At 39.8% G+C, this 12,682-nt stretch overlaps 2 protein-coding genes across 3 annotated transcripts; both read right to left on the bottom strand.

The window, feature by feature from the left end:
- Nucleotides 413-3,972, bottom strand: LOC109720169 (probable NAD(P)H dehydrogenase (quinone) FQR1-like 1). Its single transcript, XM_020247081.1, has 4 exons — nt 3,829-3,972; nt 2,032-2,125; nt 1,454-1,716; nt 413-873 (listed from the first exon to the last, which is right to left on the bottom strand). Exons 1-4 carry the CDS (start codon nt 3,852-3,854, stop codon nt 642-644), a joined length of 615 nt encoding a protein of 204 aa, XP_020102670.1. The 5' UTR covers nt 3,855-3,972; the 3' UTR covers nt 413-641.
- Nucleotides 7,882-12,068, bottom strand: LOC109720160 (G-type lectin S-receptor-like serine/threonine-protein kinase B120). Of its 2 annotated transcripts, XM_020247058.1 has the most exons (7): nt 10,696-12,068; nt 10,191-10,301; nt 9,867-10,096; nt 9,155-9,365; nt 8,829-9,066; nt 8,478-8,628; nt 7,882-8,364 (listed from the first exon to the last, which is right to left on the bottom strand). In XM_020247058.1, the coding sequence occupies exons 1-7, from the start codon at nt 12,038-12,040 to the stop codon at nt 8,056-8,058; spliced, it is 2,595 nt and encodes an 864-aa protein (XP_020102647.1). In that variant the 5' UTR covers nt 12,041-12,068; the 3' UTR covers nt 7,882-8,055. The 2 variants fall into 2 exon arrangements, with proteins under 2 accessions (XP_020102647.1, XP_020102648.1); XM_020247059.1 differs by lacking the exon at nt 10,191-10,301.

The raw sequence follows: 12,682 nt of genomic DNA, 5'->3' as shown, positions 1-12,682 counted from the left end.
AGCTAGCAGCAGCAAAAGTTCTACACATTACAACGGTATATATTTCAGGTTTATTAAAACACAGGAACCAACGCATAGGATATGGTTGTTCAAAATGGGAAAGATGTCACTGGCCAGGCACATTTGTTTTGGTGTAGAAACCAAGTAGATGTTTAGCAGTCTTGGTTATTTTTTCTCCTTTTTGTCTTCCCTTTTGTTGGTAGTTTTGCAGGGTCATCTTTAAAGAAAGATGAAGAAACAAAGAAAAGTTACAATTACAGACATTTCGGTTTCTTGTTTGTCAAATAAAACCAATAATTACAGAGTCTGCAAACAATTTTCAGAAACAAATTTCAGGCCATAAATGCTTTTAATCCAAAAGAACTTAAGAGGGAGAAGAACAATGAAAAAAAGAAACAATACCTAAGGTGAATTTAAATCTCCTCATCTTTCCATCAAGACTCTTTCCGACGCTTCAAAATACATTATTAGGACAATAAAGATAAAAGATCATGCCAAGCATAGGCAATTTTATTCATGAAAATTTTATCATAACATCAGTACAGTTTTCCAAATCTCATCGGCTGTAACAATGGCAGACAAATAAATAACTTGTGAAAACCATACATTGCACTGAAAACAAGATCCATGTAGGAGGGGGATCAGGATGAACCCTTGAGCTTCTTCGCAATTCCAGCAAAGTATTTCCCCTGATGAAAGGCTTGCGCCAGTTCGAGCTCAGAAGGGAGTCTTGATCCATCACCAGCATATGTACCAGCTCCGTAAGGGCTTCCACCTTTCAGTTGTTCCATCTCAAACATTCCAGCGCCGAACGTGTACCCCACCGGCACAAAGATCATTCCATGGTGGGTCAGTTGGGTAATTGCCGTCAAACTGCAAGAAGAGGGAAAAGAATACTCATGGGAATTGCTCTGGAGTGAGTGCCAAGGAACTATATCGACTGATTACAAGACAACAGGCTGGCAATATAACAACAATACGTTTAACCATGGTAATTTAAGAGCAGAAACCGATAAGTTTAGGGCAGAAACCCTGGCCATATAGGAATGAAACTATTACTAAGTTCAATTATTCGATATGTTTAGAACCAAAACTGGATTTTATATCAGATAGATGTATGTAAAGGTAAGGAGTGAACTAAGACTATCGAAAGAAAGAGAAAACCAGTAGGGAATTCCTCTTAGTATGAGTTGTGAGCAGGATCCGATGATGTCAAATGTCACTTAACATCCATGACTACAAATGAATTGCATCATCACCTATCACCTTAATAAGGCGTTCTAGGAGCTTCCATTAGCAGAATCAGCTGACAAGGATGCCATCCAACTCTTCAAAAAGTCAAGGAGTACGTTGTCACAAATTTTGGAGACAAAATTGAGACCTGGGCCAAACTTTAGGGGCTAAATTTGCAATTAACCATAAATCAAAGTATAGAAGGATTATAAAAGCTTACGGAGTAGTTTCTTGACCACCGCCTTGGGATCCAGTGCTATAGAAGATCCCTGCCGGCTTGCCTGCAAGCTGTTGCGTCCTCCAGAGCCCGCCAGTCGCATCTAGAAATGCTTTGAATTGCGCAGCCATCATTCCAAACCTAGTCGGGAACCCAAAGATAATACCGTCAGCCTCAGCAAGCTCATTTGGCGAAATTATTGGTACATCGCTCTTTGGAGGCGCATTCATCTTCGCAAGCACTTCTTCAGGGAGTGTCTCTGGAACCTAGTTGATCGAAATATCATTTTGATTTGTGCTAAACGTGAAAATAGTTTGCCTCTGGTACGTATATTAATATAAAGAGGAGACTGGGCTAGGAGAGCCCATTTATGAGATAAATGTTCACTTGGAATAATGAATTGAAAAAATCTCAATTGAAGCGCTAACACTCTAACTCTACATATTTGAAGCGGTAATCATCTTGATCCTTTTGTATGACTTAGATTAACAGCGTAAATTCTTTGTATCAGTCATTTTTTTTTGCTTATAGACGAGGTTTCTCAGCTTATTCTAGTTTATGAGAAGGGAATTGATGATGACCTGCCACAGCTTAGCTTCAACACCCTCAACTGATGAAGCACCTTTCTTTATTTCTTCGGCTAGCTTCTCGACATGACCGTACATGGAATAGTACCTGCAGAAAATAATAAAATGTTATCTTTTCTTATTTTATTACTGGCGTAACAATAAGACAAGGAAAAATATTTCTTCTATCAATTGCTTGATGTATGACATGATTTTAGTACCCCAAATACAGACAGATGGAGGAAGTATGAATTCTGCAGTTTATTGCTTTTCGCTAGGTAGAAAGAAATAGAAAGTTTCATTGACATCATCACATAGACATATAGAATACAGAAATTACTGGCAAGAAAGAGTTACATCTTGGACACATTATATAAATAGCTCTTGTTAAGCATAAATTATTTGTTTTCTTCTCTCTCGCTCCCTCTTTTTGGAGGATTCTTTGTCAACATAGAATAGTAGAGTGATCATTTTCAAGGAGGACAAAGCTGTATCATTGATCAACTGAAAAAGCATCTAAGGTTAAGAAAGGACAAAATTGGCATCTCATGCATAAAGTTGGTGGTACACCGAAAACATAGGAGTGCTTGTGGTTCATGACATGAAAGACAAACATGGATCAAACATTCAAACAAAAAAAAAAGAAAAGAACAATAAAATCCTAACGGCCATGGAATAGTCAATTTCTGCAATTGTTGTTCAACGAACGAATACAACAGACATAAGAATTAAATATTAATGTTTGTGTCTGGAAGAAGATGCAACTTCACAAAGTCTTCTCATTGATAAGTCAAAAGTACCAAACTGGTATTTCAAAAAAAAAAAAAGTACCAAGCTGGTATTATCTCGGTGATCAAGATACGCAAAAGAGAAGAAGATTGAAGCATGGGAAACAAAAGCAGGGAAAAGAAGTACAATTCATGCATTGACACAATCTACAGTAAATACAGTTTACCACCTTTGCCAATCCAGGTAACAGCATTATAGATAAGCAACAGTAACAACAACCAAGTCAAAAAGGAAAAAGTTCTTAAAAGTAATAGTTTGCTAAGTCGCATAATCAACCACACTTTAGTTCTTGATTAATTATTCAAATCCAAGATGCTGTAAGTAATACACACTGCATCCAGACTAATGATGTGAGGTCTCTAAGAAAAGGACAAAGAATAAGAAAAACAATGGTCAGTAAATTACAGGGGCAGAGCTCAAATATCGCCAGTAAATGAAAAGTTTTACCACAAGATTAGGCACGAACGCTTACTAAGAGTGTAAATGAACACCAATCACAACTCGACAGTAGGTGCAGGGCAACAACATCGGAGAAGATAATCCGAGAACGGAGTTACTAAAATTGAGCAATTTCTTTATAAATGCAACAGAAAAAAAATTATATTATTTGGATGATTCTGAGAAAATGGTTGCAGCATATATATCAGGCTAAAGTAAACCCCTTTTTCACTCTAGATGAATCGGTATTTCTTAACAATTAGAACAATCATTTAGGAAAACTCAACTGAGTGAACCAAAAAATTTACTTTTTTTTGCAACCCAAAACAGAAAAATGAAATTACTAATTCGAAAAGAGTAGTAAATCAGAAAAGCAGAGAGAGATAGAGAGAGAAGAAGATATTTTGGTGCACTCTACAGAGCCCAATACACCCACAAACAAGCGGTAACAGTCGATCTCATTCTCATCTTATAACCCTAGAAGCTCAATGGCGCATTGAAACCCCCAGAAAAATCCGACGAAATAAGCACAAAAAGCTAGCCAGGAAAAAGAATGAGCAGGTCGAAGGACGACGTAACGCTTACACTATATAGACCTTCGTCGCCGCCATTAATGGAGGCCTCCCAGGGTTTGCGAAGACGAGAGATATTAGACGAAAACGAAGAAGAAAGGAGGGATTTTTCGCACTTCTCGCGTTGCTTCTTCGACGGGAATCTACGGAGAGGTTGTTGGGTATTTATAGAAGGAAAGGGTCGTAACAATAATAATAAAATTTAAGGAAATAGATTAGGCCCTAATTAATACCGGATTTGATGTTAATTAACTCGAATCCGGTGCATTGTAACAACGACGTTGCCGACTTCTGAACTTAAATTAGAAATAGATTATAGGTTACTAGGTTACGCCTAATCATCGTCGTCCCCGCAGAGGTGGTTGATATTGCTGACACCATCCAGAGGAAAAATTTAGAATATATCAATTATATTGCTGATATGATATTTTTAATTAATAAAATTATCCTCTTTGAGTTTATTTGTCCCATCATAATTAATAAAAAAATATTTTTATTATATATTTTTAAAAAAATTAATTTGCTTGTTACTAATAATGTTGTGCAAGTACGATGACACGGTAGACTTTTTTAAAACTTACGCCAGACGATCTGGACTAATATCCTCCATGCAAGTATGACACTGTAGACACTGTAGATTTTTTTAAAACTTACACGAGACAATCTGGACTAATATTCTCCGTGCGAATGACCGCTTCAAAATTCGTGTGCCAATTATCTTATTTTTAAATTCTTTTTCCTTTTTTTTCTCCCTTCAATTAGGCCTCACTTAAAATTACTGTTCTTGCGTTTGGTTCACATTACATATTTCAAATTTTTAATAATCTTATACAGATTACAATATAGTATGTAGATCATATTGTTTAGAAATTCAATCGAAATTCTCTCAAAAAAAAAAAAATCGAAATAATCGAAATTCAATGGAAATTTTCTCCACAATTTTTTTTTTGTTTCCAAGTGAACAAATTTTTTCCACAAAAAGAAAATTATATAAGAAAGTTTCGAGGGCTGGGTACAAACTGAAAAAATAAAAACAAAAACGATAAAAAATTAATGGTTTTTTCTGTTGTGAAATTTGATGCATTAACTTTTTCCTTTTTTTTATCAAAAAAAAAAAAGATTCATTAACTTTAGTTAATGCATGTTGGAACCGTGCAAAATATTTTGCAAACTCCTTTTTTTTTTTTTAAAAAAAAGGAGATTTGACCAGCAAAGGGAGATTTATAATTTATTAGTGCGAAAATTACTAATTAATTCAGTTGAACCAAACTTTCAAAAGTACGTGGCTCCCCTTACTGCCCCTCCGTAATTACGATCCTGTCCACCCTGGCCCACGTAATGCCAGCGTAGCATGACGAGTACAATTTTATTTTTTATTTTTAATGAGGTTATCATGACGAGAGCAATTGATCAGGTGGTGGTCATCTACGTCAGAGGGACCTGAGGTTCGAGCCGGGTCAATCTTGAGCCCAACATAACATGTCACAATTAATTTTATCTAGCCTATGCAAAAATATAAGAATTTTCTAACTAGGCGCAATCTCTCTCTCTCTCTCTCTCTCTCTCTCTCTCTCTCTTTTCTTTTTTCTTTTTTTTTTTTTTTGTTTTTGAGAGAAAGGCAGCAAGATACCCGCTTCATTCAATAGGAATAGTGAACTTAGCAAGATAGATAGGTTCCGAAGGATACAGAGGGATAAAGGAGTGAGAAAAACAAAAGAAAAAATAGCGAGTAAAAAGAGTTACCAAAAAAAAAAAAAAAAGAAGAAAACCAAAGAGAGGGTCGGCGGTCAGTGTATCTCACTCCAAGAGGCTAGCAGGGCTGTAACTCGCTTCAGCGATAGGGTAGGGTTGTGGGATGACGCGTGAAAAATGATGTTGTTCGTGTCCGTCCAAACGACCCACCAGATTGTTGTCAGAAGGGTTAAACCTTTTAGCCTCGATACAGAGTCGATTATGTCAATAGTTTTGATCCAAAGTTCTCGAACCTTGATAGAGTTTTCTGCTGTCATGTTCGAACCTTCCGCGCATAGGAGCAGGTATCTAACAAACGCACAGTAACAGAAGAGGTGGTCCCAATTTTCCTCACTGAACGCACAAAAAACACAGTGTTGCTCCACCAACAGACCTTGTTTGAGAAGCCTATCAGCAGTAGGTATTCTTTTACGTAAAAGGAACCAGAAGAAGACTTTGATTTTTAAAAGGAATCTCTCTCTCTCTTTTCAATTATTATAATGTTTCATTTTATTTATCCTCTCAAAAACTGAGAATATTGGCCAAAACTTTTCTTCTTTTATTGTTGATGCCTTTATATAAGATTATTGGTTAGGAATAAAATCCAATAAATTATCAAAGAGGACCTTTTGTAATTGATTTTGTTACTTATAAATCCATACACATTATCCATTGTCGAACGTATAAGTGAAAAGTCATTCGGCTTCTTCTATGACCTGTCAATATCAACGAAAGAAAGAAATAAGAGTTTTTTGTCCAACAAACTTTCCAAATGATCCACCAACCAACCTGATCTTAGTAGAGAAAGCTTTTTATCACCCAGATTTTGAGAAAAGAGCTAATGGCAAGTTCACAACCAAGGAGGACCCGGAGCTACAAATTAAAGAGGATAATTGCAAGAGTTGATGATGTTTATTTTTTTTTTAATCTTCATCCACTTTATTTGATCCTTTTATCGCTGAGTGTTGAAAGAGTCTCCGTCAACCTCTTTCGCGTTCGTATTCGTAGGAAGGAGAGTTTCGGTCGTACTTTGGGACGCTATTTCCGGATAATCCCGCATGAAGGACGGGAATACGTCTTATGGCAGTGCCTCGCACGCTTTCGGATAAGATCAAATTTTTATTGGGATATTTATATTTATATGTAAGTTCAATTTTATCCTTTATAATTAAATTAGTTAGATTTTGATTACAATTATCTTTAGATATAAATATTTTCTCTAACAACTAGGATTCGAATTTGGAACATCAGGTATCAACCACCAAATCCATTGTCACTTGCACTAGAGACAGTCGGTTTTTTTTTTTTTTTTTTGTTGAGAAATAGATAGCGAGCTACCCGCTTCATTCATTAGAGAAATGAACTAGGCTTACATAATGGAGACAGTCGGTTATTGTAGACATTTCGTACTTACATAAGCTAGAAGGTTTAGAAAGTCCATGCCGTGGTTAATTGAGCTGTTCCTCAATTAATCCACTCACAATCTCCAAAAGAGTAATACCCCAAAGCTGCTGTAGACATCAGACACACAGAAGAGAGTCCCTCCATTGCATACTCAGGAGACATAATTAACCACTGTCCTGCATCGTTTACAAAATTAATAGATGTGAGTACTAAGAGGGATAACAAATACTATGTTTAATCTCTTTAAGGCGTACTTAAATATGATAGGAAAGCTAAGGATTGTAAAGCAATTAATACTTAAGGTTCATATCATAGTGTAATAAAATATTGCTAGCTTTGAGATCTCTATGAATTATCATCAACCTCGAGTCCTCACGATGATAAGCAAGTCTTCGACCGACCCCCTTTGATTATTCGGAAACGCGCGCGTTCCCCGGTCTAGCTGCTATTTTTTTTTGTATAATCTGCTAGGCAATAACACCCGAAGGATACATCAGTGCACCAATTTACCTTTAAAATTTTATAAATCGAACTTAGGTGAAAAAGAAATTTGTAAATAGAACGGGCCAAAATAGTTAAATAACAGCAATTAACATATACCTCCTATCAGTTAAACACCATAGCATTAATTTCATACGTTTGTCCCACCATTTACAACATAAGTGGCTCAAAGGAGCTAATATTTTTTTAAAAAAAGTACAACATAAGAGTGCTCGACTCTTCTGTGATATTGTGTCCCCAATCCCAGGCACAAGCTGGTGGAATAATAATATACAACAGTTAAAGCATTGTATATGATTCAATGAACTGCTTGGCCTGGCCTTTAAGCCTGCTTCTATAGTTTTTTTTTAAGAAAAAACATTGTCTAAGAAAAAAATTAATCATTTTGACAATACACAAATAAAAATTGAAAGAACAAAACTAAGGGAGAGTTTAAACTTGTAGAATAAAATTATACAACAATCTGCTCAACAATATTCGTCAGACATTCCATCTCTATGTATAGATGTATCTTTCATCATAGTCGCAGAAAAAGCGGGAAAAAAGAAAGGAAAAAAAGATAAGCAGCAGATCCAAGTTTCCAATCAAATTGCGAGCAGAGTTTCTACCGCCCAACGAGCATAGTGATTGAAGCATTAGCAGAAACGGCTCCTGGCTCATTTGTAGATGAGTCAGTATCATCAACAAGGTTCCTCTCAGCTGCAAAGGTGGGCTGTCGCGGGAAGTAGCTGGCCGGAGTTTTACTTTCTAACATTATAACGACTGATGACATGGTCGGCCTGTCGTTCGCCCGGTCCTGCACGCATAGCAGCCCGGCGTTTATGCACCGTGATACCTCCCTAAGCGAGCACGAGTCCCTTATAGATGGATCGACGAATTCCAACACGTTGTCCTCGTTCCACAATTTCCATGCCTTCGCCAAATTAAGATTCAGAAGATTAGCACACTGACTGATTCGGCGTCATGTGTAAGAACAGTTTGGTAACGAAGAAATTTGAAAGAATACCGCATTTTTTATACACTTACATGTCCTAAAAGGTTTAGAGATAATTCTGGATGGAGATAAGTACTGTTCTTCATCCCACTAACAATCTCCAAAAGTATTACCCCAAAACTATAGACATCGGACTTCACAGAGAAGAGCCCTTGCATAGCATACTCTGGAGACATGTAGCCACTGCATAACGCAATCAACTCAAACAATTATTAGACATAATACCAAGGCAAGTAAATATGCATCCTAGAATTCAGAATGCAAAGACTAATTAACGAATTCACTTTCTAAATTGGACGTGTCGCAGAATTTGCACTACTATACTGTTTACTTGGGTATAGGTGTGCCAGCCACTCGTTAACTTAAGGTAAGGTAGTACTTACTAAGTCCCGGCCACTCGTTTTGTGTTTGATTCGTTATCATCTCTGCGGAATATCCTCGCCATGCCAAAGTCAGAGATCTTTGGATTCATCTCCTCATCCAGTAGTATATTGCTAACTTTCAGGTCGCGGTGGATTACTCGCAGCCTCGAGTCCCTGTGAAGGTACAGGAGGCCCCTAGCAATCCCTTCTATTATGTTATACCTCGTCTTCCAATCCAAGAAACCTTTCTTTCTTGCATCTGTGCAAAATTAGCATAACAAAATCATCGCACTGTAGGCTTGTCGTCTGTATGAGTCAAGATGAATGAAAATAGTGAATAAACTTACCAAAGAGAAAAGAATCCAAGCTTCTGTTGGGCATATATTCATAGATAAGTATCTTTTCTTCTTTATCGATACAGCATCCCAGGAGTCTAACAAGATTACGGTGTTGTAGTTTGGCGATCAGTATGACCTCATTCTTGAACTCCTCAGGTCCTTGTCCTGAGCTGCTAGACAGTCTTTTCACAGCTACTTCTTGGCCCCCAGCTAGCATTCCCTGCAGAGAGGAAACAATTAAGTATAGTAACAGCATTAGTGTCTAAACATGCATAATAAGGATTGCGTAATAATGGTCTCGCCATTACATATTTAAGAGAAGCGCCAACTTTGTTCATCACCAAAAGGAGGCACCAAAAATCTTGCCGTGGAGTCATTGATTTTTCTGATGCCAAGATATGCGAACTAAAGTAATGGAGCCTAAGTTAAATGGGTTAATTTCGTCGCCAGTCACCAGATTACAGTATGTAGAATGGCCGTCTATGACTAGAAGAGTGTTTACGTAATTACACATGAAAACAGGTCACAGGAACCTACTAGTGGTTGTTTGAGATAATCATCTTTGTTAAGAAGAGTTAAGGTCATTCAGATAAAAACATATGCAATTACATCACATCGACCTGCTTCATCGATAATTGATTCTTCTTTTGCTTTTCTTTAATTTTTTAAAATTGATTCTTCGTTTGATATGAAAAAGAACAGCAACAAAGGGGTACTATACCTTGTATACCGGACCAAATCCACCTTCTCCTAGGAGATTCATATAGGAGAAATTGTTTGTGGCAGCAACAATGGAATCAAAGCTTAAAAGAGGTAGCTCTCTGCATTCCCCATCCTTCTCTTCATCTATGATTTTAATCACCCCTGGTAGCTCTGCTGTGATTACTTCTGTACCTCTGCTCGACTCAACTGATCTTGCTCCTCGGTTAATGCTTCTCTTCTTAGGCAACTCTATTAGAAATAGTAAAAATGGTAGTTAGACACCAATTAATGCAGAGCACTTCCAGAAGTAGATAGAATAACGAGTTTCGGCGTCAGCCTTCACCTTTTATTCTTCCCCTGAACCTCCAGCAGAGGTAGACGCATCCAGACAAAATGACAATCGCAGAAAGAACAACAGGTATAAGAAACAATTTCCCCGTTGTCTTCTTCTGATCTGCAGTTAAACAAATGTCCTATTCATATATGTTCTAAAAAATTTCTCAACAATTTCATCGGCCCATAACCCAAGATTTACGCCTAACAATGATAAAATTTGGTCCCTTAAGTTTCAATTTGGATTTCAATTTCATTACCGCAGTTTCAAGTACTGTAACAGTATCGATAGATTCACACATAACAATCAAATCCATCCTTGATCTACCGTATCAAAAAATGCCATGTTTTTGGACTTAAAACTGATAACTAACTAACTAAGGGTAGGATCGAAATTGAGGTCAATTAAACTTGAAGGTCAAAATTCACCATTTTCGAGGACTAATTAAATTTGTAATCAACGCAAAATAATTCATTTCAGAGAAACGAGAGAAGTGATTAAGAAATGTACCGACCTAGCTCTGATCCTGCAAGCCGAAGATAAAGTTCATTCCCTCCGCTGGAGAAAATATGAACGTCGACCAAATCGACGCCCCATATCAAACACCCGATCCCGCTAGTGTAAGCATAGGCCTTGCAAGAACAGTTACTCAAACAAGTGCGTCGGCATCCGTCCGCATCGACGATGTCGGAGTACCAATCCGACAGGTCCGGTAACTTCACCTGCTCCATCTTCCAGAATCCGTCGGCCTCCGCGGCCGTCCCGTTAACGCTAGTTTTGTTCCTATCGCAAAGGAACGGCACTCGCCGAACACAGCCGTCGGTCCAGCTCCCGCCGTTCCACTCGCTCTCAACCGCCGGGACGTAGCCTCTCATGCAGGCGCAGATGGGCGAGTTCTGATCGGTGCAAGTCGCGTACTTGCCGCAGGTGTTGTAATGCTCGCACGCCGTGACGGGCTCGGCGAAGTACCTGAACCACGACTTGGTGTCGGCTGCCCAAATGAGGTGCTGCTCGATGCCGTCGGCTGTGAGGACGTAGCGGTGCGAGCTGTTGAAGGCGGTGAAGTAGAAGTACATCTTCTGCTCTTGAAGGAAGTTGCTGAGCCTGAAGCCGTAGATGTAGGTGGGGACCATGTTCTGTATTCCGATGAAGACCTGGCCGTTCCACCGGCCGGAGCGCCACCGCGGCTTGGTCCCTTCCCACAGGAAGATCTGCGTCGACCGGTTCGGGTCTATGCCCACCGAGAAGTCGCCGACGGCGGGGTCGTCTTCGCTCTTCCACGAGGTGAACAGCTGGTTGACGTTGGTGCGGAGGTCCAGGCCGATCTTCATCCCCGGGAGGTACGTGTCGGTCGGGTGGTCGAAGCTCTGCCACGCGGTGGCTCCCGAGATGTTGAGGACGAGGTTGCCGCTGCTTTGCAGCTGCAGCTGCACCGCTGAGGACTCGTTCGAGGGCAATGCGGCGGAGACGGAGATGTTCGAGGACCACACGACGGTCCCGGCGCCGGTGAGGACGACGAGGTTGCCGTCGGGAGAGAAGGAGAGCTCGCCGGAGGAGTCGGCGAGCGGGGCGTTCCGGTTGGCGACCCACACGACGGTGTTGGCGGAGAAGTTGTGGTACCAGATGCCGACGTAGCGGTTCTTGGAGCGGCCGGGGCTGAAGAACCCGAGCTCGAACACCTCGCCCGCGGAGACCAGCGTCTCGCCGTCGCGGAGGGATTGGCCCGACACGAGGCTGTCGGTCGCCGCCGCCCCCGACGCATTTGGATTGCCGGATAGGAGAGACAAGCAGCAGCACCAACAGATGACGAGAAGAGAAGAGAGATGATGAGTGCTTAGAGCACTGTAATGGTTCCGCATCAGCCTCTCTATAGCTTCTCTCTCTCTCTCTCTCTCCCTCGAGAGTCACGATCGAGATGAGTTGGGACGGAGTGTTCCTTTTTTTTTTTATTTAGTAGTAGCAGGTCGACGATAAGTAACTAACTGAATGAGAAAATAGATCACAAAGTCGCGTATCCTTTGGTTCAAAATTGATAGGGTTTACTTTGACTGTGGATTATACGTACCCAAGTCGACACTCGAGACTACCCGGTGTTTAAAAAGTTGTCCACCTGGACGGCGCAGGAAATATAATTCTTTTTCTTCTCTTTTTTCTTTTTTTCTTTTTTTGAAAAAAAAGGAAAGAAAATAGGCCTTTTGGACTGTGTCACTCACATGCATATAATTCTCGAGTCCTTGGCATGCATATAGAAGGACCAAAGTGGGCTTAGAAGAAGAATGGAGGTGGAGAAGCCGACCGGTTTGAAGGAGTCCTAACCTAACAAATTAACTCCTCGTCAGAGAATGGATTAAAGAGAAAGAGCGCTCCGTCCACGATGATTTATGGTTGCGACCCTTCGTAAAAAATAAGTTCCATGGGTTGCACGGTGAAAATAATGGACTTGGGTACCCAGTGCGCGTAGCACGCACGTTTTGCTTACTTTACTCGGAACCTTCGGATGG

Source organism: Ananas comosus, linkage group 14 (assembly GCF_001540865.1).
Source record: "Ananas comosus cultivar F153 linkage group 14, ASM154086v1, whole genome shotgun sequence".
Taxonomy (NCBI): Eukaryota; Viridiplantae; Streptophyta; class Magnoliopsida; order Poales; family Bromeliaceae; genus Ananas; species Ananas comosus.
Note: the sequence above shows the minus strand (reverse complement) of the source record. Positions and strands in the feature narration are given on the sequence as shown.

Coding starts and splice junctions, on each gene's coding strand:
- LOC109720169 (XM_020247081.1), bottom strand. CDS start 3,854: ATGGCGGCGACGAAGGTCTATATAGT. Junction 2,126..3,828: donor GCGACGAAGGTCTATATAGT/GTAAGCGTTACG, acceptor TATTTTCTGCAG/GTACTATTCCATGTACGGTC. Junction 1,717..2,031: donor TTGAAGCTAAGCTGTGGCAG/GTCATCATCAAT, acceptor TCGATCAACTAG/GTTCCAGAGACACTCCCTGA.
- LOC109720160 (XM_020247058.1), bottom strand. CDS start 12,040: ATGCGGAACCATTACAGTGCTCTAAGCACTCATCATCTCTCTTCTCTT. Junction 9,366..9,866: donor GATTTGGTCCGGTATACAAG/GTATAGTACCCC, acceptor TCCTCTCTGCAG/GGAATGCTAGCTGGGGGCCA. Junction 8,629..8,828: donor AAACGAGTGGCCGGGACTTA/GTAAGTACTACC, acceptor TGCGTTATGCAG/TGGCTACATGTCTCCAGAGT.